This window comes from Lasioglossum baleicum, chromosome 13 (genome assembly GCF_051020765.1).
Source record: "Lasioglossum baleicum chromosome 13, iyLasBale1, whole genome shotgun sequence".
NCBI lineage: Eukaryota > Metazoa > Arthropoda > Insecta > Hymenoptera > Halictidae > Lasioglossum > Lasioglossum baleicum.
In genome coordinates, this window is record NC_134941.1 from 12501226 (window position 1) to 12528546 (window position 27321).

Below are 27321 nucleotides of genomic sequence, written 5' to 3' on the forward strand. Positions count from 1 at the left end.
AGGGTGTTTGGAAAAGTCCTGGTAAAAGTAAGGACACCAGGGTACGATGGAAAATGGCCTTCTAGCTGTTTGCGAGCGAGTCAAGTTTGAAAGGCCTCGTAGGACAGTGGATTTGATTCGAGCGGCTCGATCGCGACTCGATCAGGTGGCGACGCAGGTGCCGCTCTCGGTTCAGCTCGCCTTTCCCTTCCCTCGGTTGGGCCAGGTCTTCGAGATGGTCTACGCCAATGCGGGGCCTGTGTTCTACGCCCGTGGGCCTCCGGACCCCCTCCTCGACCTTATCCTCGGTCGTAGAAAGCTCGACCAGACGACGCTGGCCGGAGCACAACGCTCCTGCTGCTGGCTTTTCCACTTCCATCGCGCAGTCTTGTTGCCGGACCGGACGCGGTCTTGCGCGGTGGTACCTCACGAAAAATCCCGATTACGAAGAGACGTTCCGTGAAATCAACCCCTGTTCGATCGCCACCAGTTCCAGTCGCCGATTCACAGTGTTTACCGATCGAGATCGCCTGCAACGAGAGAGCAATCCGCCCGCGGTGTACCAGTGTGAGAAAATTGTATTTCCAGTGCGCCTCGATGTGAGGACGGTGCTTTCATGAGGGATTAAAAGAAGAGACAATCAACGGAGCCGAGAGACAGGTCTGTAATTTTCTATCCTAACGTCCGAACGTTGTTATCATCTCCCTCGTCCCGGTAGACGTTCTCGCCAGGAGCGAGAGCAATTTTTCGCCAGAGACTGCTGTCGTTTCATCCATATCTTGGTTTAATTAGCTTCCACTGCTCGATAGACATTCTCGCGGAGATCGAGAACAATTTTTCGCCAGAAACTGCTGTCCTATCGAAACAGGAGTGTGTAGATCTCGATCGTTTCATCTGTACGTTGGTTTAATTAACTTTTACTACCGGATCGAAGTTCTTGCGAACTTCAACTGCTGTCTTATTGATACAGGAGTGTGTAAATCTAGATCGTTTCGAATCGAGAGACAAGTCGGTGCTTTTCGGGGAGGTTAACGAAGATCGGGAGGATTTTTCGGCAGAAACCGTTGGCTGGTGGAAACCAGTGTGTATAGATCGGCGATCTCGATCGTGTCGATTGCCCTAGGTCTGGCGCGTGACGGTGCCGCGGCGAAAGTCGGCGGCCGGGCAGACAGCGTAGCTCAGGCCGAGTCCGAATGAAATTTGGATTACCTAAACGCGCCGGTAATCACAGTGTTTCGCGTCTGACGGAGAAGAAGCGGCGCACGGCTTCCATCTATCCATACCGCGGGCGGAATGTCAGCGTTTTCTTGCGACAGTCCCTCCACCACGTGAGCCGAGAGCTTGGAAACCCGTACGCCTCGCGGCTAGTAGTGAAACCGTCTCGCCTCGCCTCGTCTAGTCCTAGCCACGGCCCCGCTCCGCCCGATATAGTCGAAAAAAGAGCAGATTGGAAGCGTAACGCAACGCTCTGGTATTTAGACGCGCGAAATTTTCGTAAGAAGAGAAAACAGCGGAGACCGCGACCGCTCTCTGTTGCCAGCCGTCGACAACGCTTTTCTCCCGGTTTCGCGACGCTGTTTCACTCGCGGGCTCGAACGCGCTAGATCGAGCGCTTGTGAAACGTCGAAAACTCGATTTTTTTTCGAAGACCGAACGACCCGTGGGAGAGCAAGGGGATCGCGCGAGAGGATCGTCGAGTGGCTCTCGAGATAAAAGCGTCAGGACTTTCGCTCCCGACTGTCGCATCCTCCGGACGTTTTTACACCTCCGGATGACAACGAAAGCGAACTGGTTCTATCCACGAATTCGCCGGCCGCCCAACTTTCCACTCGTTCCTTTTCCTCAACGCGAGAGAGAGAAAGAGAGAGAGAGAGAGGAAGAGGGAGAGAGAGAAGAAAAGTAAAGGAGCGCGACTCCTACGCCCGGCGTGTGCCCGGCGATATTTAATAAGGTGAAAGGAAAAAAATATCGGTGGTAGGTAGGTTTGCACCGCAAGGCACAAGCTCGCGCTCGCGTTTTCGCGCGATCGCTGGAAGAGAGTCGAGGAACGTAGCCTAGGCTCGACGAATCGCGAATTTCTATTCGGGGATCGAATCGCTAACGAGCAAGAGCGCCGCGGTCGAGAGTTTCGTTTTAGGAAACGGGTGTTGCACGTGTCGAGGGACCAGCCCGGCGCGGCGCACGCAACGGAGCCACACTCTACCAGGAAAACAGCGAACAATTTTTTCCCGGCCGTGTTCCCGTTGACCCAACAGTCGTACGGAACGATAGACGCACGAGGAAATGAAATCCTCGACGGGCGCATCCTGCGAGATCATCGCCGAGATACACACGCAATCCCGATCCCGTTCTCACGCACTCGATCGTTCGGAACAAGCCGTAAACGCGATTTATGCTTCCCGCCGATCGTTCCATTGTCGAATCACCCGTTTCCCGCGTTACAACACTTGCGGAACGAGCAGGGAGAAGCGAGAGTAATGAAGCCGATAATCGATCCTGTTGAAGCATATGATCGAAGTTCTTTTCCAATTAAAAAAGACACAGCCTAGTGGTAGACTCGTTTCCAGTAGAGTTGTAGCAATAAACAAACCCTGACATCTTCTAATTAATTGTGTAGTGCCATGATTTTTGTCCTCGATCTATGGAAATCAACGGAACGAGAGACAGACCAGTTTGACGATCGATCCCTTGCGTTTTCCGTAACCTCGACAGTGTGACCAACGCCACTCACACACGCATTTTCTCTCTCTCTCTCTTTCTCTTTTTCTCTCCGTCTGTCCCTTTCGTTCTCTCCTTCCTCCTTATCGCATTCTAACGCGTCCACGTTCACTTTCGATCGACGGATTCCGCGGCCGATTGTATGTACACAGGCTTGAAAGTGAATTTATTTGCCCCCGCTGCCCGTTGGACACGCCTAGTCGGCCTAATTACTCCAGGACCACGAAATCATCGAAAGAATGCAATTTGTGATCGCTGGACTGCGGATCTTGGCGCAAAATAGAAATTTCTTCATAAATGCATAAAAATCTGCACGTATTCATTGGTTGGAAAACGATTTGTTTATCACTTTACTTCGTTTTTAATCCGCATGTCCCGAATTATATCATTCCCAACTCTCGCGCTGCTTTATTTGTTGTACACGCTTGCCTCAAGAATGTTCGAACAACACGTGGGTTAATTGCGTCCATTCTTCAGAATTATTAGAGCGCGACCGTGCGAGTGTACTGGTTAAACGGAATTAAATGTTAGCGCTATATCCTGTAGAGTTACAATTTAAAATTACGAAAAAACCGCAACATATTGAATCAATCTACGAGAGAGAAATGATTCGCGAGTACCGCAAATATCGTTTGCACAATTGGCTCTAAGTAGCGTGTAGAGATCAACGTTCGAAAATAAATGGGAAATAAATTGAGGAAGGAGAAAATCGATCAAGAAAGATAAACGTATGGTCTGTTTGGGAGATACTGAGCAATCTCCACGAAATTGTAAGTGAATAACAGCGAACGTTTCCTGAAGGAATAGCGGACATTCGCGCGTCTATGGCGATTTTGTCAAATCCGTTTCGATAAACAATATAACAGTATAACAGGCAGCGTTACGACACGAGAACGCGCTCGTTCGCTTACCCGCTTGCTCGCTCGCGAACGCTTGCTCTGCTTTCTCCCGCTCTACGCCGCCGGAAAAATAAACGAGCGACTTCGCCGTAATCGCGCCGCCGGAATAGGCTTAATGGACGATCGCGATTCGCTGCGAAAACCGAGCGAATTTCTGCCTCTGAGGCTGGATTCCGATCGAGTGAATAAACGGCGACGCGCGACCGACGGATAATTGCGCGTAATGGCCGCACACGCTCTTTGACGGACGTGTAATTGGATGGCGAAGACGAGTTTCGTCACATGTTCGCTCGTCGCGTTCGAATTCATCCTACTCGCAGCTATCGAAAGGTTAACGCTAGCCGCCGGTACGCCATCAAGTTCAATCCGTGAATCACACTAGCAGAATCCCGGATAATGTACTGGGTAGCGAGGATTAGAGAATAAGATGTACCACAATTTTGCGATGTGAAACAAGGTTAATTAATAACGAGTGGAAGCGAAATTACTTTCCGAACAAGAAGTTCATGCATTTTAGAATGTATTAGGTTGGCAACTAAATTCACGACCTTTTGTTTCGTAATTCTTTTATTGTATCGTTACAACCTCATTCAGTGACCATTCCTTTTGAACTTTATATCATTGGGAAGCTCTGAATTTTGCGATTAATTTGATATTAAATACTCGTGCTTAAAAAATATATATAAGTGGCTTTGTTTGAGAAAATGTGGAGGTCGCGAACTTAGTTGAGCAACCTAATATATACAAATAGAGAAAAGTCACATAAACTCTATCATTAGAATTCTTACTCTTTCATTCTTGCTTCAATGTGTTCTTTACAAGACAGGGTTCATTAGAGTTCTTGCTTATTGTGTTCTTTAAAAGACAGGATGCATTAAAATTCTTGCTTTTTCATTCTTGCTGTAATGTGTTCTTTACAAGACAGGGTTAAATAGAATTCTTGCTTTTTCATTCTTGCCTTAATGTGCCCTTTACAAGACAGGGTTCACTAGAGTCCTTATATTTTCATATCTTCACTACTCTCCTATAAATGTTAACTTTCAGCATCGAAGTAGAAGATTGCCACCTACACGGGGCTGTTAAAAGTGTGTCCGGACAGGGTTGATACCCTGTAAAGGACGCATTGAAGCAAGAATGAAGCAGTAAGAGCTCTAATGAACCCTGTCTTGCAGAGAACACACTCAATCAAGAAAATGAAACGCAGCTCCAGCACAGTATTTTGTGGATTGAATTACACTCTGGCCTCCCGAGCAGTTAATGTAAATTATAGTGTACTTTAGCACAACGAAGCGTTGTTATTCCATTTACGTGGCTCGCACGCCTCATCAGCAGTCTTAGTTTGAACTGCGGTGTACCAGAGTTTCTGGGTCAGGTTTTAAAACATCTTGCTGCACCCTGCTTGCATATTGCCAGGCACCGTGTTTACATCGAATAATTGCCGACCAAAGAAGACACGCTAATAACGTTAGATCCCGCCGCAGTTTCACGGCATTTCCACTTAAGAGTGCGGTAATCGAAGGGTTCCGCTTTGTACGGTGGTGTTGGAGGTCGGCGAAGCCACGCAGGTAGTCCTTTTAAAGAGTCTGAAATCGAAGGGGAATATCATGAACCTCGTCAACGTTCGCCGGGTTGAAAATTTATCGCCTCTCTATAGATTCTTGTCGCGATGAGTCGGACAACGCTATGTCGAAACTCTTCTTCTCTTAAATTACGTCGCTGGTCGATTCTGGTATTACTGGCTCGATGTCACGGGTCCTCGGGACAACATTCCCCAAATATATTTGAAACTGCTACGAGGAATTAGCTGTGAACGATAGGCTTCCGGGAAATAAATAGTGGAAGAACACGGAGAAAGAGCGGATTATTCCGTGGACGCCTTAGGATAAAGCGAAATTTGAGCATCGCTTTCGAAACGGGGCTCGAAGTGTGTCAGGCTGCTCTACGAGACACGCGTGAATATTGCGCGATTGTCCGCTTTCGATGACACCAGCCACATTCTGCCTATTATCAGATTGAGGAGGACCTCTGCGCAAGAAATTAGCTGCAAGACACGTAGACCTCTATTTCCTGTCTGTCCAAATCCCGCAAATTTAAAACCTTAGACCCGCGGGATTAAATTAATGGTGCGGGACTGAAAACGCTAACTCTGTCTCAATAATTTTATCGAGTTGTAAAGAATACAGCAATTTTCCTAAATGTGACTTCTGTGCGGTGCGAGAGACGCAGACGATTTTAATTTTGCATAAAGTCTTTGCAGTCCACTCGGAGATAACCGGATCGACAAGGACGCAAATTAATAAGCGAACTGTTTCATCGGATGTTCCATAAGAAATCAGCAAGGTGCAAAAGATATTTTTGAGCGGCCACCAGCTGAATCTGCAAGACGAAGGCACGGTTGCGCAATTCAAGTAATACGCGCAATCGCTCGGACGTATCGCAATCATCTCGGAGATAATTGCGCCGAGGACAGGCGAGAGAGAAAGAATTCGGTGGCGGAGAAAACGATCGACAACGAAGATTTTCACCCACAGGCAATACCCCTTCGGCTGTTCGGTAATCGCTCGACGCCGATGAACCGTGTTGTCCCGATACTCCGTGCAATCTACGGACGCGGCTGTAATTTCTAAGGCGACAGGAAGCGCCGGCGAAATATCTCTTGTACGATTCAGCATCAGCCTCGTTATGCTCTCTCGAGGAACGATTGTTGCTCCTACACCTCGGAGAAAGAGCTAGACTTCACGACACATTAATTGCGCTAATTATACGGGGGAGACTCTACGCCTTTCTCTCTGTTCCTCTCAGGGAAGAAGTTTCTTATTTGTATGGGGGTTTTCCCGCTGGGATGACTGGTCTGCTATTTGGGAATCACCGGTTGCGAAATTCCTGTTTGTGGCTGGTGAGAATTTCGGTTGAAATATTATTTTTATTGCCTGAACTCGTGGACGAATTATTACCGTGAATAGACTGCGGATCTTTATGCAAAATAAAAATTGTCTGTATCGATTGCAAGGAATAGAAACCAAACAGAATGTTATTTCTTCCCTCAATAATTTTGATAGATGAGAAATCATATATTGCCATCTTCAATTTTAAAAATTTCCTACAGTTTTCAATTTCATCTACTCAATTTTGCTATAAATGCATAAAGATCCGCAGTCTAGTCATGGGAAATGATTAGGTCGCCGGGAAAGTAGTTTCGTTTTATTGCTAGACAAATTTTAAGAAACTCGAATCAAATAAAATCTTACTTTCCGTGCTAGTAGCCTTTGTAGATCTGAGATAAATGAAAATCGTACTAAATTCTGTCGTATTTTATATACCAGCATTTTTCGAAAATGTTCAAAATTGCAGAAAGATGATTGAGAAAACGAAACGAAGGATTCGCAGACGCTCGTATCAAGACAATTATGCTTGCAATTAAAAATGCGAAAGAATTTGCGGAGCCTCGATCGGTTGGTCTTTAAATCGTAAAAAATTATGCGCGTTCGTAAACTTCGGGTTTTCTGGTGTTTCGCGAACCCGAGCTCGCCGCGAAGACATAAGACCGGCTTATTATAAGCGTAATTAGCGGCAGAAATGCCGGGATGACGTTCCCAGCGTGAAAACTCGTAAAATCGGCGCTGAACAAGACAGGATCCGTCGAAACTTGCTGGACCCCTCCCGTCCAGGAGCCGTAACGTTGCCAGTTTGCACAATGTGCCGACAAAACGACGCGAACGCCGCTTTACGGTCGAATAAATTTTATTCGCCGCCGGAGAGTGAAATCATTTATTCCCGAAGCCGGTTCTCGAACACGAACACCACCATTACACGGTACGAGCGTCGCCACGATCGGCATCGCAAAAATTCGGCGCTTTTCAATTAGACCGTGTTCTCTGCTGGATTCCTGGTTGAACGAACCGAACCGGACCGGAAGACCCGCAAATTTAGAAATCCACGGCGCGATGATCGCGTTCTACCGCTCCGGGAACGATTACCGATCAATGGACAACCGATTACGTAAGACAGATCGCTCTTACCGAACCACGGAGAATGATCGTGGCCGATGCTCGGTCCTGGAAGCGTGCATTTCAGTTCGCGACCCGAGCGAGAAATCATCGTGTCCGTAAAACTCCGATAAATCACCGGTTTCAAAATGCTAACGCGACGAGTGTCGAGTAGAAAAGGTTCCCGCGAGATCTGGCAATTTAATCAATGAAAGCGAACCTGGAAAGTCGGAACTGGTCGTAGCAGATACTGCTTTAATCTTTCTTGGAATATACGGGGCGAGTTCAAAAAGCAACGGGTATTTTGTAATTTCGCGGGTTGTATTAGTCCGATTCACGCCATTTTGTTGTTGTTGTGTTGGTAAACATGCCTGGAAAATGTCTTCTTTCGAGAATGTTACATGTGTTTTGGTACGATCTGCGATTGTTTGTGGCGAAACAATTCGCGGCTTTTTCACTACACGATCAAAGCGAGTTCAAATGAATCCAGGATGAACGGAAACTGCAATTTTCGCGCGTAATGCAACAGATGCAGCTGTGCCGAGTCACCGGTGGCCCCGAATTGAAAAGAAACGGATTCCTGAACCTGGTGAAAGATAATCGTCGCCGTTTTCGGTGAAGAAATTATTCCGGAATCAGTTGTTCGACTCTTATTGGAATTGATGAGGCTGTTTAGGAAAAGTTGACGAGCAAAATGGACGATTCCTCGCGCGTTGAGATCGCTAGTTTGCGAGCTGTGTCCGATCCGGTCGATTCCGGCGCCTTGACACGAAAAGCCAGCGAGCATTAAGGCGCACCTTCCCCGCAACGATGCTCGATTTTCATGTCTCGAAGGCGGACAGGACTCACCTTTCCCGAGGACTCAAGGTCTGGTTTTTTTCAGGGGAAACTGCTTGAAATCGGTACAACGATCGGCGATCTATCCCGCCGTGCTTCAATTTCGACGGGTTACGACAGACCGGTCGAACACCTGAGCAAAATCGATCGCAATACGGTCGCGCTTGTTCCATATTCTACGAACGAACCGGCCGGGCACGTTCGCCTGCACAATCGAACACTTTCTACATACAAAGTGGCGATTCCCTCTGTTAAACGACGCAAAACGCCGACGACGCAAAGGAAAACCGCATTCGCGGCGTAACGTCACCCCGGCCTTTCGAACGGACTCGCTGCCGGTCACTGTAAACACTATGCTAATGCTTTGAACCTGTTTTATTAATAATCTAGTGTCACGGCGGCAGCAGACGCCAGGCCTGGCCGAGGACAAACATCCGGAGAATGTCACGGGTTTCAGACAATTGAAATGTACATCGTGTAACTCTTCTGAAATAAATTCAAAACGTAAATTCGGGCGTTTAATTCGAAACAGGAACAATTGCAATACCATTATTCAAAATACTGTTCACATTATGACCATTTCAGTACTGCACGAGGTATTCTACCAGTTTCATATGCACGCAATGAAAATATTCTAGGGCAGAAGAAATGTTTGCGAGTGCAAATAGTTAGACTCCGAAGAATGCATTCGCCGATTGTTGTTACGTAGCCCGCAGTCGATGTGCAACGAAATGAAGTGCTCCTAACTATAGATCAGCCGTGTTACAAAACTACTGCCTTCAATTAATTTTGTTTTGAATAAAACACCGTGTAGAAAGTACACGGGCGGATTGGTTATGTAAATAGCACCTACGTGCGCACCGGCGTACATGCTTTTGCTAATACAATATCAAGAGACCATCACGGTTTACGTAATATCGATGAAATATCACCTGGTTTTACGAAGTCGCGTGTGTCTCAATGTGCCGATACACGCGGGAGTGAATCGCGCTACGTCTGACCAGATACGTCTCGATCTACTGTGCAGTCTGCGAGCCGAATGCTGACGTTCCCCTAACGACGATCAACGGCTGCACGAATTCTACATTAGCAAGGCGATTGCTCGGATGAGACACTTTCTATCCGCGACGCCGTAATCCGTGCTACGGCGAACACGATACGCCGACTGTTTCATTATTACCGACACCCGTAACTCAACTCAATCCTTTTGTCCCCGATTCTTGCAATACACGTTTCTCCATACGGTTCGATCAAAGTTTATTCAATTCCGAACGCTGGAGGTACACTTTATCTTTTAAATATATATTTTAAAAAACTTGAAAAACCATGATTATGTTAAAATGCACTAACTTTTCTCCAAAATTTTAAGCAATTAGTTCAAGATTTCTTTTGTTATAAAATGTGTGTCGTAACAGATAGAAAAATTTAATAATTTATTAATTTTCGACGTAATCTTTGTGGGCTCTCCACGCTTTTATTTTTATAGCCACTAATCCCATGATTTCATTTAAAATATTAAATTTTTCTACCTATTCCGACACTAATTTTATAACAGAAGAAATTTGAACTAATTGCTCAAAATTTTGGGGAATATTATTATTAATCATTTAACTGGATTCGGTATTTTATGGAGGGCCAGGGTAAAAATTATTTTCTCCTTTTTTAGTGCATGTTAATACAAGCGTGGCTTTTAAAAAGGTTTTTTTATATATTTTATTTTCTACTTTTATTGACATCGGCAGCAAATGTGTATACAAAATTTCAGCAAGATTGGACTATGGGAAGAGGTTTAAAATTGGATTACAAGATTTGACGCACAAAGACAACAACAGCGCGACAAGTTAAACTAACACGTTGTAATAAAAGACCACTGTACCAGGAAAAATAGCTCTTCTCAGGATCTAAGAATGTAAGATTTATGAAATGTTTTATGACGGGTCCTGATACAGCACTGAAGACACTGGTTATTTTAGTTTCAAAATCAAGAGATTTATTTCAACCCACATCATTTTTATTCTATGTAATCTTTTCTATATTGTGCACATCGAATTGAACCAGTTGAGCTTCTTACAATTTATCTTATCGAATACAAACAATGTTTACTGGCGCCTCTTTTCCTCATCTTTTTCTTCGAGTACCTTAAAGAAAATGCAACGGTGAAGTTCAGCAATTTTCCGGATGCAGATCGCGTTCGCCTTAAGTAATGCGGAGTTATCGCCCGACATTAGCATTCCAGAACGGAGCATTAATTGTCCAGTGCCTTGACCTCGCGCGATTCGTTGCGTGTCGCGGAAACAGCGTCGATTTGCCGTTCGAACGTAGCCGGGATCGAAACGATGCCAATAAGGTTACCTAACGATCATCTGAATCCACGGGATTGGCCTCGGGAAATTCTACTCCCGCGAGAAAGTAAATGGCCTCGCTGGGAAAAACGTTTCGATGGAATGTCCGATCGAGACGATCGGAATCCACTGTACGCCGGTGTCGCTTATTGATAAGCGGACGGCTGACTTCAGTCGGCCGATTCTACTGTCGACGCACGGATTCGCTTTTCCGGTGTACGCTCCATTTCTTCGCTCTTTCCGCACTCGCGCACCGAACTGCAATAACGGCAACACGCATCCGATTCTCACGCCCTCGTTCGAACTAATTATGTTTCCCGTGGAAAACACGAGACGCCGAACGTGGAAGACAAAACCTCTTGCGTCAATGATCCGGCCGTAATCACGCGTGATTTAGTATAGAAATCGTGAAAAATGCCACTTCTTTGTTCCCGTGCAATTCTGTTTGACTCCACGACGCCGCGCAGTAGGGTGAACCCATGAATTTTGTGTCGGAATCAAAGAACTTTCGATTAAAATGAGATAGAACGATGATTTTTAAAGAATTCAAGTTCTTTCACTTTGAAAACCTGTGTTAAACTTGCAGAATTACAAGGAAATTGTGGTTTATTTGATATCATGTACGGATAGATCTTTTTCGCGTAGATTTTCTGCTAAAATATTTTTGTGAAAAGAAAACTAATGAAATGATTTTTTCGTTGAAATGATTTGATAACCCACTGTGCGCCGGTGCTCGAGTCTATTTTGACGCAGAGCGTTAACGAAAGTGAAAGAAAATTGGAATTGAAACTAGTAATTATTCTGCAGGACTCATCGCAACGATTTTCCGGATAATGGAACGTCGCCTGGCGTTCGAGCGGCAAACATAAGGAAATGAAAGCCTGCCGAGCGGCGGCCTGTTCTGCTTTTGAAGGCTATCGGGTTTTGCAACCACGCCTCCGTGCATTGTCGATCTGAAAAATCGCGGCGGCCAGTCTCGCAGCAGAAAAACAAGGGGAAGCAATGCGGCCGAGACAATTTCCCCGATCCGAATTCGATATCGACACAAAAGAATTCCGTATCGAGAGATCGACTCTCGGTTTTTCTCGTGAATCTGTATGGAAGCTTGCAGTTCGTGGAAAGAGGGAAAACGGTGGCCGAGAAAATCGTGTCGATGACGACGATGACACCAGAGGAGTCGAGTCGATTCGACGCGTGCAACTGGTCGTGCCAGCCGTCGTTGTTTCCGGTGACCTTTAGCGGCCGCGGGATGACCGTTACGTGTGTCGTAACGTAACGTAATTTACCGTAAGGTAACGTAGCGAGTGTCTCGTTCCACGAGCCTTAAACCGGGAATCCTCTCGAACCGGGGAATTAAATTTAAGGAAACGGTACAACCCGCTTCGTAGCTATTCATTCCGCGCGGTGTAATTCACGATCGTAAGGAAACGACGCCGCGAGCTCTCGCTGCTCGATAAAATCCCGGAGAGGAATCGAACCGAAGGAAACGGTACGCTCGAATCGCAGCCATTTATTTCGCAGTCGAACGCGCAGAGGATCGCACATATTTCGCCGCCGGAATGCCGACCGCCTGCGATTTCCGGATACGGAGATCCGACAGAATTTCCCAGCGGCTCTTCTCGGTTCTCATCCGCGACACCGACGGAAGAAAGCAACAAAACGAAACTTGTGTAACCGCGCGGAGATTTTCCATCTCCAGCGGCCCTCTTTTCCTGCCGCTTTTACGCGAACGATAACGAGCCGTCTGCGAAGTGGAGCGCGATAGACCACTTAATTAATGCGAAAATATGCCGCGCCGTCGAAAGCGATCGAGTGGTCTACATTTTTCACGCGGGAACGTCGGCCTGGAGGGTGAATTTTCAGACTAAAACAATGTTAGATTTTGAAAGATACTTCATCGTAAATATTTCTGAGGAAACGTTTTTGTTGAGGCTGTTGTAGATGGAAAAGATCGGTGATCTCGACATATCTCGTTTTAAGCAGAACGACTGTACAATTTTATGGCTCATGCGAGAACTGGCTGAAGACTGAAGACTAGAATGGAAAGATGTGTTTTAAGGGATGTGAAAATCGTGGCGGAGGTGGTAAAGAATAGCGGGAGCTGTAGAAATGGTCCAGACGCTGTCTTAAATTGTTATTGTCGGGTGGTCGAAGTCTTTGGGACTTGGTGTGAAGTTCTAGAGACACAGTCTCGACAGTAGTGTTAAAGTTATCATTAGACTGCGGATCTTCATGCAAGATAAAAATTGTCTGCATCGATTGCGAGAAGTTCCCTTAATGAATGCGACATCTAGAATTCTTCAAATTTTTCAACAATTTTGAATCTCACGCGTTCAATTTTGCTATTGTACAAACGCATAAGGATCCTAGCAATCACTAATAAGAGATCGAGGTTTTCTCCTCGCTAGTATCGAAGCTGTGAACTGGGCCTCGGGCACTCGGCTTGCGCTGGGAGGCTCGAAGAAATCTCTAGCTGTCGTAGTCAAAATCGTGAGGCCGCAAGGTCGCTTTCACCAGATTCTCTTTCGTCGAGGATCACGAGAGATCGAACACCGAAGGCCGTCGGGTAGGTTCATCGGAACACGAGCGGACGAAATGTTTGCCCGACACGATACTCTGTTTGCTCGCGCAAGGACGGATTGCGGCACCCGATGGATTTCTTCTTCTTTCGATAATGATCACCAAGAAGGATCGCTGTATTATGCACAGCGAACAGCGAAGTCTCTGTAGTTGGTTTTAATAATTAATAGAAGCGACTGCCGGTGACGACAAAGTCACACCCGGTATTACGTGATCGTGCATTTATATAACACCCACATTATCCTTGCATTATATGGTTAGCAGTGGTGACAGCACAGAGAAAGTTCCTATTCGTTCCCATATGCTCGAGTGGCTGCACGGTCTACGACGGCTGGAACTACGTGTCTCGATTATGCTCGGCACAACTCAATATCGCGGCACCTAGATACGCAACGATTTGCGCAAATTTCGTTATTGACAAACCGAACCCCACCCGGAATACAGATCGGAAAATATCAGATTGAAAGGCTTTCTCGTTTGTCTGTTGCAGTTGCACCAACATGCGGGAGAAAAGGTGGCTTCTGCTCGCTCTGTACGGTAAGTTGCAACTTAGCTACCTTGTGGACCAGCCTCGGCAGGCATACGAATCGTTTACCTACTCGCTATTGCATCTTCCTGGCGATTTATGGCTCCTGCATACGTTGCATACGATGCGCTTTTATGTTCACCAAGACGTAAAGTAAGGTTTACAGCAATGTAAACACGAGAACTATAAATTCAGTAAATTATTCGCCGGATAAAGAAGAAACTTTACCTTCGAGAGTAAACTCATTGCCCCGGTTAAAAGGTCCAAAACGTGCCGTGTGTTTCGTTCGGAGGATAAATCCCGAGGAAATTACCGGGGATCGCCGGTAATGGGTTCGGTTCGTGGTCCGAGGACTTTGTCGATAACGCGATCGACTTGGAGTCCTCGGGCGGCTTTCTACGCGAGTAAAAGTCCTGCTCGAAGCGGACCGGCGCCGTCTCGATAAACAGTCCCTTGTATTTTTGGACTTTCCATATCCGGAAAGGAATGGCGAAGACAGGTCGACCTTCCACCCATTCCTTCCACTCGAGTTTTGCATCGGCTCGCTCAAGGTTCGTTCACACCAATCGGTTTCGGGCCTCAGGCTGCACCGACGAGGCGCGCCAGATCCTGCGTTTCGTATGCAGGATGCACGACCGGGACGCGTGACGCGCGAAACAGCTTTTACGACGAAGATTCCACGAAAGAAGAGACGTTGGCGTCGGGAATACCAACGAGGCCGGGTTCCTTTGTCCTGAGGGAGACGGTTCCGAATCCCTCGATCGGGAAAACAAACTGTCCGGGACGCACGGTATTCGTGTCAGCTTCGACGTTTTGGTTAGACTGCGGATTTTTATGCATTTATGAGAAATATAAAATAGCTGAGAATATATTGTCATGTTGTTTTCAACGTAAAAAGACTATTAAGGGGTGGAATGAATTTTTATTTAACTACTTCTTCCTCCAATCGATGCAGGGAATAAAAATTTATTGTTTTCATCCCTTGATGACTTTGTTACATTAAACACAACGTTATAGTGTTCTTAAATTCTTCTAATCTATATATATATATATATTGCAGTTTTATATTTCACCCAATCAATTTCTTCATATAAATGCATAAAGGTCTGCCAATTATAAAATGAAGAATATATTTTAATATCTAAAAAGGTCAGAGCGACCTCCATTTTTTTGTCGCTAGTATAATGCAAGAATTTGCAGGATTCTCTGAAAACACGTAAAAATCACTAATAAGCGAATGACGTATCAGAAAGTGGTTAAGAATGAAAGGCGTCTCATTAAATCTCGTAACTTTCACGATTCCCTGTGTGTTCAACTATCACGGATACGAAAAATTGGACGTCCCGCGGAAAGATTGTTGAATCGGCTTATTGCTGGCTTTTCGGGCGAGAAACCCGACCGCGGGACGGTCAAACTCGTTCGGACAGCTGGCCCGATCGCGCAACAACCATGTCCAGCGGAACGCTTTGAGCCACGTAACCCGGTGTTAACATTTAAAGCGGATTCTGACATTTTCACCCGTTCGACGACTGCGTCGAGCACTATACCGCTCGCGCAGAGACAGTCGAGGCCTTCGAAAACTCGTTTGAAAGCGACTCGCTGAAAGAATCGGTAGCTGCCACGACCACCGCCTCCCGGGGACCACAAAAATCTCCGTCTACCACGCCGCGAGCTACTCCCGAACGATCCTGACCTTCGTGATCCCTATCCCGAGAGTCTATGCTCCAGGGCCAACTGTTCGTGCAGTCCTTTGAACCGATCCTCGCCCCTAGCACGCGATAAATTACAATCGCTCTCCTTCCATTTGTTTGGCGCTCGTAAAAGCTCCTCTGGCGCGAGATAAACGATCGCTCCACCGATACATATGCAAATCCCGCGGATTCTTTTCCGTTCTGCATCGCGCCGGGTACTGTACTTTCTACCACTCGATATCTGCAAACTTATATGCAGATTCGTTGCACACATTGTCTCGGGATAAATCTTTTAATTGTTGTCTTGCCGTGGTTCTCCGAGCATGCGCTATAAATCTGCGTCGGTATCTGCGATCATTAGCCGTGTGTTCGCTCCAGTCACAGGGGTGCTGTTTGTACTGTAATTTACTGAAGGCGTTACGAAAAATTCATTGCACGCATCGTTGTTTCTGATTATTAATTACGATGATTAGTTTTTATCGTATTGCTGCTTCCCACAATCAATGCAGAAGACTTTTAAGTCTAACGAGTATAACAACAATGGAGTCGTGCTTCGAGCTCCAGAATCGGTAATCGGAACCGACGACGCCCATCGCCGCAATCCGGGTAGCAATGTCGTCACGCCCTTTTTATCGAAAATGTCAAGACATTCCCATTCGAGTGGGAAAATCGGATCGTAGACAATCGTCGAGCGGCGATACGGGATCGAGGTGAGGCAATGATTTGTTTATAACCACGACGCCATGTGTTTCGTCACGAAAATCCGTTTCGCCGTTACGTTTCCCGTAGCCGGGGCGTGCCCACGCGAGCGTTTCCCACAAACGGAATGCGAGCGCGTTCCCATAATTCCTTTTTATGCAACGCGGCCGATGCCGCTCGTTGCCGATCCCGTTACCAGCCGTGTTTTTCAGACGCCCACTTGGACACCATAACCAATTTCGGCAACCACCATTCTTTGCCAAAAAGTTAACTCTTTCGCAGGATTTCTAACGATCTATTTTCTTTTCATTCTCCTTATAATAAAAATTTCCTAATAAAAACAAAAAGTCAGCCCTTCCCGCTCGAAGCGATTTCTTTACGTTCTAAATGATTTCTCGCTTATATCGCCCATGTTTCCCATGAAAATAAGACGGGGAAAATTAATAACCGTCGCGGGGCGCCATGGGACCTATTCGCGGGCTGGTTTATCGGTACCGGTTTTTCCCGCAGATGCGCCAAATTAATTAAGAGCCCGAGACATTTCACCCCGCGGACCAGTGTTCCCTAGAAAGCTGGGTGCGGCGAAAGTATTTCGTTCTTTCCCGGCGGACGACAGGTTGTTCCGTCTGGTTCGATCCATTCCTGTCGATCCGTCGACCTTGAACCGGTTCGGATTAATTAGGCTGAGCTCGCGGGCAAAGATTCTGCGGTAATGAACACCAGCCGAGCGGAGCAGACGATAATGGTTCGCGGGTAGGTATTATAATAGGATCGCGCGCGCGCGATCGCGAATCAACCTGGCGCATAGATCAACGAAAGCCTCCGGAGGGAGAGAAATGATCGATCGACAGCCTTGATCCGCTTGAAAACAATTACCCAACCGAATGAACGAACGCGTTCACCAACGCCACGCGAAAAATTGCGACACACAACTCTTCTCCGCCGCGGTTCTTTCGCAACGGCGACGCTTCTTCGCGATTTACGCAAGATCTCGCGGACGCGTGTACCGCTGTTTGATTGTCTTTCGAGGCGACGAGCTTCGCTGCATCCCGTTCCAGTATTTAAACGAATACGAACCTGTCCCGTTGCCTTTAACCGACTGGTAGGGAACGCGTCCACCGAAACGGATGGATCGATGGGATCAACAGTGTGAACCTCGATCCACGTTCGCGACCGGTTTCGCTGATCATTCCTCCGAATTCCAGGACTCGTTCTGGCCAATGTAGTTTCGGCTGCGCTCAAGGGGACCAGGCCGAAATTCAAGATCGCGACTACCTCCACCACAACCACCACCGAGGAGAGCACTGCGAACGAGAACGAAGATGACGAGGTAAATCCTCTAGACTTACTATTCAAATAAAACTAATAGCTGCCCAGCTATTAAAATTGTAGAACCTGTGTCACTCGAGAGAAAGGATTGGACGTACCGTCGAATTAAACTATTTGCACAACACCGCAGCGAAGTCTCAACTTCCTCGGAGTGTCCATGTTTCGTTGGACAGTGAATTATAGTTTGAAGAACGCTGCTCCAACTGTTCGCGTATACTCGATTGCTTCGCTGGTAGATAGTTAGGAGCGATAGCATCACGGTTAACATCATCGATTGCATTATTTACGTGTACCGGAATAGACCAGGCAGATCGTTTATCTTCCGATGATGCAAATCGTGCCGACTGCAGTCACGACACCCGACGCATCTATTTCTGCTGGCCAGGTGCATCTTCGAGTAGCTGACGGGAGAACTTAAAACACAGCATACAATTATCTTCGGTTATTTTCTTTCTTTCTGGAATGTCTTTCAATCTGGCCGACGCGGTTCTATAATTGGACCACGGTGACGCGAAATCAATTAACTCGCAGCTAATCCCATCGTCTCGGTGACGAGCTAGACAGGTTCACCTTCGTCAGGGAACGTGACATCATCAAAGAGCGCCAGCGGCTCATCGAAGTCACGCTCGCGATGCGGATAACTTCTAGGTCTGTTGCTTTTCCGAAGAATCGACTCCTCGATGATTCGAAGGAGCGAAGGGAACTTCGAAGTGTGCGGAGTTTCGATGGCTTCGAGTCGTATGAAGTTGTAACTTGCGAGTTCATGTTGTGTCAAAATAAAAAATATTTGCATTGATTGCAAGACACAGGAGCCAGATAACAATTTCATTCTTCTTTTAATTATCTTATTAAGGTGAAACTAGTACACTGGCGGCCTTAAATCTTTTTAATACCGCCACTGTTTTAGATTGTACGTACCCATTTTTTGTCATAAATGCATAAAATCCGCGGTCTGGTCGTGATATATGAATAAAAAATTTGACAGGATTTTCACAGAATATAAAAATACAACAAAATTTTAATTCGAGGCCTCGAAACTTCGATTCTCATCATTAGACTGCGGATTTTATGCAGTTATGAGTAAAATGAGTAGGTGTAATTTAAAATAGCAAAAATATTACGAAAATTTAAGCACTCTATTATATTATTTTCAACCTACTAACGAGCATAACTGATTCAACACACTTTAAATCCGAATAACTTTTTTATGAATGGACCAAACGACTTCAATTTCTCTGTAAGGCCAGAAGAATTAGTTTAGTAAATGACGTCTAAAAAATATTTTGAAAAAATGCATTTGGTCGGAATTGTAAAAGACGATAGTAAAAGTCAATTTTGACTATACTGGACAATAGTAAAAATCAATCTTTACTATTTTATTCGCAATTCCGACCAAATTCATTCAAAATATTTTTTAAACGTCATTTACTAAACTAATTCTTCCAGCCTTATAGAGAAATTGAAATCATTTGGTCCATTCATGAAAAAGTTATTCTGATTTAAAGTGTGTTCAATCAGTTATGCTTCTTACTGTAATAGAAAAGAAAATAAAGTTCTATTTCGCTCCAGTTTGTTGCAATTCAGGTAAGAAATTTTTAACTTGCATAAAGATCCGCAGCCTACTCATCACCTTCGAAGTTTCAGGAATCGAAGCTTCAAAATCTTCGAAGGAAAGTAACAGCTCTACTGCCTATTTCTATAATTTCTGGATATCTCGTGGAAATCAACGTCTTCTTATTGGCCTAGCTTAGTTTCTAGAGAGCTGCATTGTGGTACCGAGTACATAGCAGAACGATTAAACCCGTGATGGAACGATTCCTTTAATTTGTTGCAGCCGACCACGACCACCACGTCGGCGACCACCGAGGCGAACGCGACCACCGGCCACGTTCTCACCGGCATCCCTCAGATAGACTATATCTGGGACCCTAATCTGCCCCGCGAACTGAACGGCTACAATCTCAGCGATTACCCGTTCTACAACAGCATACCCGAGGACATCGACTTCAAATGCGACGGACTGCACGACGGATTCTACGCCAGCGTTCCTCACAAATGTCAGGTGAGAGACGCGCCGCACTGCGTAATTGCACCAGACGACGCGACACCGATACTCCACACCGAAGAATAGGCTATTATTAGCGACGCAAACGGAAAATCTGTCATCGACTTATTACGATGATTTGTCTCTCCTTTCGCCGGACGCAAAAAATTTGAAGCGGCTCGGCCACATGGGTGAATAAACCTTCAGCCGGCAACTCAGATATCTCTTTCAATTACAGTACTTAAAAATGTCCTGTCTCGATAAAATTTCATGGTCAGATTCCACTTAAACGGAGTAATTACTTCCGTAAATAATAAAGTTCGAGCGCCCGGTAAATGATTCGAGAAAGTGTAATTAAACCTCTAACGCTCAGCAAAGACCAACAATATTGGTCGTTAGATTCCGATTCGAATGGACTATCCAGCTGATGGTCGCACAAACATTGCCAAGAACAAAGACATCGAAATTCATGTCTTTGCTCACTTCAGCCCCGGTTTTAAGACCTTCGGCTCGAGTCCTGATCCCAGAAATTCAAGGATCTACTGCAGCCAGCGGTTCGCCCTCCATCTTTCTGTTTTATTATTCGGCATGGGGGCCGCCTTCGTAATTGAGCAAAGATTATTCGCTCGCTGTCCCGAAGACCTCGAAACGAAAATCTGTGGCGTGAGTCGCGTTGAAAATCGCGGGACGAAGGACGCGCGAATCTGTGTGGGAAAGCAGTTCTTCTGGGTTAGACGGGTTCCACGCTGCGATCGGGAACGAGCCTTTTTTGACTCGAAGTAATAAGGTACGCTGGATCATGATCTATATCGTAACGGTTCTCACATCTTCTCGCCCACCACGGTGAATCCCACTCTCGCATTTGCTTAACCCTCGTCCGTCGGTGTCGAATTGACACAGTGATCATTTTATTCAAATTGACGTGTTTCAAAATAAAAGTCACGAAGTTCCGTGACTTCACCTGCAAATAACAGAACAGTGCAACTTCTTTCGGGAGAACTGTGTCAAATTGTCACGAGTGACAGATGAGGGTTGATACGCGACACCGTTCGAGAGTTGCAATGAAGATTGACAGAAAACGAGAGAACGAATTTCGAAGTGGACAGGAATAGAGATCCCGAAGAACTTCTTCGTCCAGCTCGATCGCAGGCCGGGAGTAAAAGCGGGTATCGTGACCGCTCTAGTGAAAAGGAAAGTCAGTGTCATCTGGACGAGCGCCGGAGAAAGATTTTCTGACAAGGTGTGTCGTCCACTCGCGTAATGAACGGATGTCAACGATCCGTGACGTCGGCGCGCCTCCCTTCCAGCCGGCCATTTGCGATTCGCGATCCCAATCGCGATATCGTATAGCAGACGAAACGTGCGACGGCCTTTCAGATTTCTACCGCGATGCCCCGTGACTTCGGAAAACCGTGAACGAAAGCGAGTCCTCGAGCAAGATGCGGATGCAAAAAACTGCAACGCTCTACGCCGGCGGATCGTTTCACTTGGCAGCTAGATCGCGGCGGAGGCGTAGTCCGCGCGAGAAACCGTCGATCCTCGATCACCAAGATGTATGCACGATCGTCGCTAGTTCAAAGTGGTTCTGCGATTTTCAATCGAGCTTTTCTCAAATAGTTCCTCGAAACTTAACACATGCAATATAGATCACGTTTCTGAAATCGTCTAATATTCTCACCTTTTCATATTTCATAAAATCCGCAGTCGCGTAATCACCGTGTCGGAATACTGGGATCCGATCCAGGAGACTTTGATGATGAAGTAACCATCACGGAATGATCAAGTAACCGACGAAGATGTAATTGGAACGTCAACCGATATGGCTGTGCCGGATCCCCTTATATTGTTCAATAGAGAAACTACGTCAGCCAATGTACGAGAAGTGAATTGGCAGCGAGGATTGACGTGTAGAATAATGCAAGTATTTGAAGCGATCATCGCGGGAACGATTTGGACGCATTCAAATCGCATCGGACCGAATGCAGCGACCATGATGCGGTCAAAAGTCGCGGCTACCATAACCGCAGCTTAGCCAGCGGACAAAGGAGTCTGTCGACGGTTCAAGAAGCCGCGGAACGACGCGAAGAGGAGCTTCGCGGTCCGATACGCTTCCCGTCCCTGACCGTTCCGAGATTCGCGCTCCTCGATCCCGCGATTGTGAAAGCGATTGCACGGCGTACCCCTTTTCCGTCGTTCCTTATCGATTGTTTTGCCCGGGCTACCAAGCGAACGGTCCATTGTCATGCAAATGTTCACAGTTCTCGCTTCCTTCCCCTCCGAGCTAACCGGATACCGATCGAAAAAGATCCAGTTCCGCGCGACTTCAACAAACACGTTCCGATAGACTCTGTTCTCTAACGATCTCTCGGTTTTCAAGGAGGGATCTTGAAACTGGGCGATCTCGTTGCAGCAAAAGCCTGGGTTTTGACATTTAACGAGGCGGCGCGCTCGTTGGGCAACGCGATCCGTCATCGCGAAATCGCTCGAGCGACCAGGCCACGCCGAGATGCTTACCGACCAGAGTTCCGAGTCGTTTTGAGCAGAGTGCATTCTCGCTATGCAAATGCGCAACCGACTGCTCCCTGTAATCCGGAAGACGACTTTCCACAGAATTGGAGTCGCGCACCGATGAGCAAATTACTTGATTTGCTTGGCAAAAAGAAAAATGTCTGCACGAAAGTAAATACGTGGAGAAGTTCCTGAAAAGATGAAGATCTACGCAGAAATAGTTATGCATTCTCTTCAAACATCTACCAGGCACTCGGCGATATTGTCGCTGGATTATCTAACTCGGCGATTTGCTAATCACACTAATTTCTATTGCTTCCTCCGAGTGACGCGGAGAGATTTCTATTTACCGAGACTCTTAAACTCCTGTTGCGTTCGAGGAAAGAAAGGAAAAAGAAATAGTGAAGCGTGCGATAGACAGGGTAGACAGATTAGATAATTATTAATTAGTTTCCCTTCGACTGCTTCGAAAAACTGTGCTCGAGTATTTGTATAAAAAAGGAGGTTATCCCGTTAAGGAGAGTGAATAAATGGATTGACGAGGAGGGAAAAAACCGAGGCAATTAGAAGGAAGAAGGATGCGGGTCTCGATTGGAGCGCATCGTTGCGATTGATTCGTCGAGGAGCTCGTTTTCGAGAAACGAAACCGAGCGCCGAGCGAGGACGTGCTCTGAATGATTCCAGATGATTCCTGAAGATAATCCGGCGTGGCGATACGTGTCGGACAATCGCGGATCTCCTTACAGAGACAAGTCACTCGTGCACTCCACATTGCGCGATGCACACTCGTGCGCCTCGAAGCAATTACCTGCGCGCACGTATTCTCGGTGTGAAAGCTGCGACCACTGTCTAGCAGCGTCTGTGAAAAGTGTGTTAACACTGTCGCTGCAGCTGGCCCAGTCTTCCAGCTAGACGCCGTGTTCCCCAATTTTCACTTCCTCTTTTCAACCCTCGGCAATCGGCGCTATTTTAACTCGAAAATGACACATTTCTTCCGACCTAGAATGATTCCATAGGATTTTTGTGATCGTAAGCTTATTCAAAAATCTCCAATAAGCACTGACACTGTACTTTTCTCTTCAAGGTGTACCATCACTGCCTGTACGGCACGCGCTACGACTTCCTCTGCGCGAACTTCACCGCCTTCGACCAGAAGACGTTCATCTGCCACTTCGTCTCGGAGGTGGACTGCCCGAACTCGAAGAACTACTGGCACAGGAACGACGCCCTGTACAAAGCCGCGACGACGTCCACGACGTCCACGTCGACGACAACGACGACGCCAGCTCCTGTGACTCCTGCCGCACGTCCCTCCTCTAGAGACAGAGATCCTCCCAGGAGAAGAAGACCACAAAGAAGGCGACCGGTTTACGAATACTACGACGAGTACGACGACGATTACAGTCGGCCGAGGGGTTACAGTAGAGACGATTACGACGACTACGACGACGGAAAATACGTGAGGAACCGAGATCGAGAGTTCCGGGATCGGGATCGTGACTTCAGGGACAGGGATGCGCCTAGAACTAGAGACGGGGTCGTCAGAGACGATCGAGATCGAGATATCAGTGCCAGGGACAGATACCCGAGCAGGAACAATAGGAGAGACTCGAGCAGAACGAGAGATCCTCTCGATGAAGATGCCAGGGTCAGGCCGAGGGACCCTGATCAAGGATCAAGGTCCAGGGAAGTCGATGACATCGAGCTGGAGGATCGACGGACTGAGGATCGTCGCTATTCCGACAAAAGGTGGTTTGATAGAGAACTCTTCTTGATAAATACTTTAGTTTTTGATCGATCTTGTACTCAAGGTGATTTGTTAACAGATACAGGGACGAATACGATGATAAAGAGGCTGCGTCGACTTCTGCAGCGTCCGTTGCAAGCGCCGACGGACTGGTGAAGCCTGCTGCGCCTGCAGCTTCGGTTTATGCCAGGCCTAGAGCTCCTCCCAAGATCAGGAGACCCGTGCCGCTGTCTGAGCAAGACAAATACGCTTACAAAGCTACTACCGTCCCATCGACAGGTACTTTGTCTTTCTTTAGTGCCTCGTCTCGTTCGACATAGTTTAAAGTATCGACAATTTAAAAATATTTGTGCGATGTTTGATTGGATGATTGTTCACGTTGTACCACTCGATTTAAAGCCGAGAAGCCCTGGAGACGACCGATAGACGCCGAGGACGAGTACGAATACGAAGATGACATCAGACCGATGAGAAGACCGCTAAGAAGGAGACCGCCATATCCGCCATATCGAGATAGGGACAGAGATTTCTACGACATGAGGGCCAGGGACAGAGATCGACCCTTCAGGTAGGGTGACGTACGTACACAACACAGATACAATTATATTCTGTCGTGATTAATCAGATTATACGATATCATGACGACAGATATCGCCGCACTCACGTTAGGCACGTTCACGTTGCGACTGCAATAAAACTCGACAAACTGTCTATCGCCACGGCGATGAAAGTTAACTTGTTGCATTTATAGTCCCAGTTTTGTTCCTTTATTAATTTGTCTGCATCAACAGTAAGCTTCGGAGTCAATGATAAAATCAGCGATAATAACAACGCGGAAGTAACGTTGAATTCTCGACGCTTGCGTCCCTGGTCATTTAGCAATCATTGCCCCGACACGTCCACTATAAAACAATAGAATGATTCCTACGTCGTTATCGTCGGTACGATCGTTCAGCTCCCCGTCGTGAACGTGCCCTAACACACGCTCCTAACAACGATACAAGAACGTAATCACACTGTACCATTGTCGATACCCATACAGAACGAAGCACCTTGATCCTTGGTAGAACCATTAAAGGATTGGTGGTTTCAGACCGCGTTACCGGGACGAGGAGGAGGACCTGCGGCCATGGAAGCACTCCGATCGCTCGAGAGATCGCTACTACGATCGAGACAGGGATCGAGGAGCTGACCGCGGCAGAGACCGATCCCTGGATCGTGGGAAGGATCGAGCAACGGACAGGCCCGTGGATCGCGACAGAGGACGAACGCAGGAAACCGAGAAGCAGGAGAGACCGTACTCCGCGCGACCCACGGACAGGGATCGAGAGGATCGTCCTAGAACAGGCTCGAGATCGAAGGATCTACAGGATCCCACGGACGCTCCACCTAGAAGGGGCAACGGTTACGAGAGACCAACCACTGTTGCGACTACCACCACCTGTCTGCCGGAACAACTGGTCCACAAAGTAGAATCGGACGCCAAGGAGTCGGACAGGTCAGAGAGACCTTTAGAAAGACCTCCTGAAAGATCTCAGAGACCGGGTACAACGACTCGAGCGCCGTTAGACGACGATGAACCTCGTAGAGCTCAGCACGACTATCAGGAGAGGGAGCAAGAGGACAGGCGAGACCAAAGCCAATACCAACCTCTAGCGGACGAGTACTCGCAAGAGTACTACGATGAACCCGAAGATCCACCGGCTCCTTCACCGAGGACCCCGGTTCGCATAGTGAAGCGACCGTTCTTGCCGTCCAGAGGCGGAAACTCGAACCCTAGAGGCTTGTCACCGGTTGGGTCGAAGGCAACCACGCCTAGACGAGAGGAAGAAAGAGTGACTGATAGGCCGACGAGTTATTACGCGCACGAGGAGACCCAGGATCGTCCCCCAGAGCATACTCAACAATCGAAACCGCGGCAGGAGGAGAAGGAGACTTACGACGCGTACAAGGCGGTCCTGAACAATCAGGATAGTCAACGCGATCATAGGCCGGAAGAGTACGACTCTTCTATCGTCAGACCCGCTGTTCGCAGACCAGGTGACAGACAGAGAGAGGAAGAGAAGCACGAAGAGCCACGTCGACAGAGTTACGAGGAGGGACTGCCTAAATGGCCCGCCGAGGACTATTCCACCGCCCAAAATAGCGAGGGTAGCGCACCCTCTCGAACTAAGGGGAGAGTGAACGAGAATCCTAATGTTTATGGTCCTACGGTGAAGAACGAGGAGACTCAGGAACATCCGACCGGGCCAGGGAACTTGAGGTTCAAGCAGAGAATTAACGAGGTGACCCATCGGCTGCAGGACATCCCAGAGAGCGAGTACGATGTCACCCTGAACGACGCTCTGACTCCCACGTTGAATCAGGAAGCCAACTTGCCGAGCGGGTTCGTTCTGCCTCTTCACAGGCAACAGCTGGGAAGGGACACGGTCCTCCAGCCCTCCGAGAACAACTACAAGGTCTCGAGACCCGTGAATCAGCAACAGTCGCAGCCGCAGCAGAAGCCTTTCGTTGCCAGTCCTCAATTTCTGCCCTCTGTCTCCAGCAACGACAGGCTGAGGACCGTCTACTACAGACCCGCCGAGACCATTCAGCTCAGCAGTGCTCAGTACAGACCGCAAAGAGGACCGTGGCACGATTACACCGGTTACTGAAAGGGTTCAACGTCGTTTAACGCTAAAAAGCTACCGAGCTGTAACCGCGAAATCGAGTCGACCTTGGAACACTAGAAAGCGTCTCTCGTTCGCTCGTTCTTGAGGGTAACGGTTGATATGATCGATTCTCTTCAGGTACGAGCGAAATCGGCGAGAGTCCTCGGTCGGTCTTTCTCTCGATGTCTTTCAATGCGAGGCTCCGGGACAACGGATCGCTTCGTTGCTCCGGATCTTCGGTAGAAAAAGAATATAATAAAGTAATCAAATAATCGCCGTGATGTTGACAAGCATCGAGCATAGCAACACGATCGATATAAAAATGCGATGCCTAATCGTGCTCTCCGCGTCTTCTTCTTCTTCTTCTTCGAGATTCGAGATGATCAAACAGCCGAGAACTGTCTCTAGAAGTTAGTCGAATTCGTTCTTTCTTTTTCTTCTCGGCGGCGCTTCTTCGCAATCTGTGTTGTCACGCCTAAACGATCCCAATTATTTCTACTTTCGGCCGAGCTTGTAAATATTCGCACGATTACCGCCGCGTAATTTTATGAGATTGTAATCTCGCGTTAAATTATTAACATGCAAGAACACGTGTACACGGTTTTCAACGAAAGCACATTCGTCGTCTCGATTTTCTCTCTTTCGATATTAGTAGCGAGTAAGCGTTCTCGAGTATATACACGGAATGTCTTGTAAATTATATCAACATGTGACGTACGATATTAAAAACTGACTAAATACGTCGATTCTTTCTTCTCCTCTTGTCAATCTAGCTTGTATTAGGC

General features: G+C 47.1%; 1 protein-coding gene across 1 annotated transcript; it reads left to right on the plus strand.

Annotated features, from left to right (window-relative positions):
• Positions 1–294: 294 nt before the first annotated feature.
• LOC143214930 (uncharacterized) lies at positions 295–27276 on the plus strand. Its single transcript, XM_076436518.1, has 8 exons — positions 295–639; positions 13832–13878; positions 17463–17587; positions 19421–19648; positions 23223–23887; positions 23965–24164; positions 24285–24453; positions 24979–27276. Exons 2-8 carry the CDS (start codon positions 13842–13844, stop codon positions 26537–26539), a joined length of 2985 nt encoding a protein of 994 aa, XP_076292633.1. The 5' UTR covers positions 295–639; positions 13832–13841; the 3' UTR covers positions 26540–27276.
• The last annotated feature ends 45 nt before the right edge of the window (positions 27277–27321 follow it).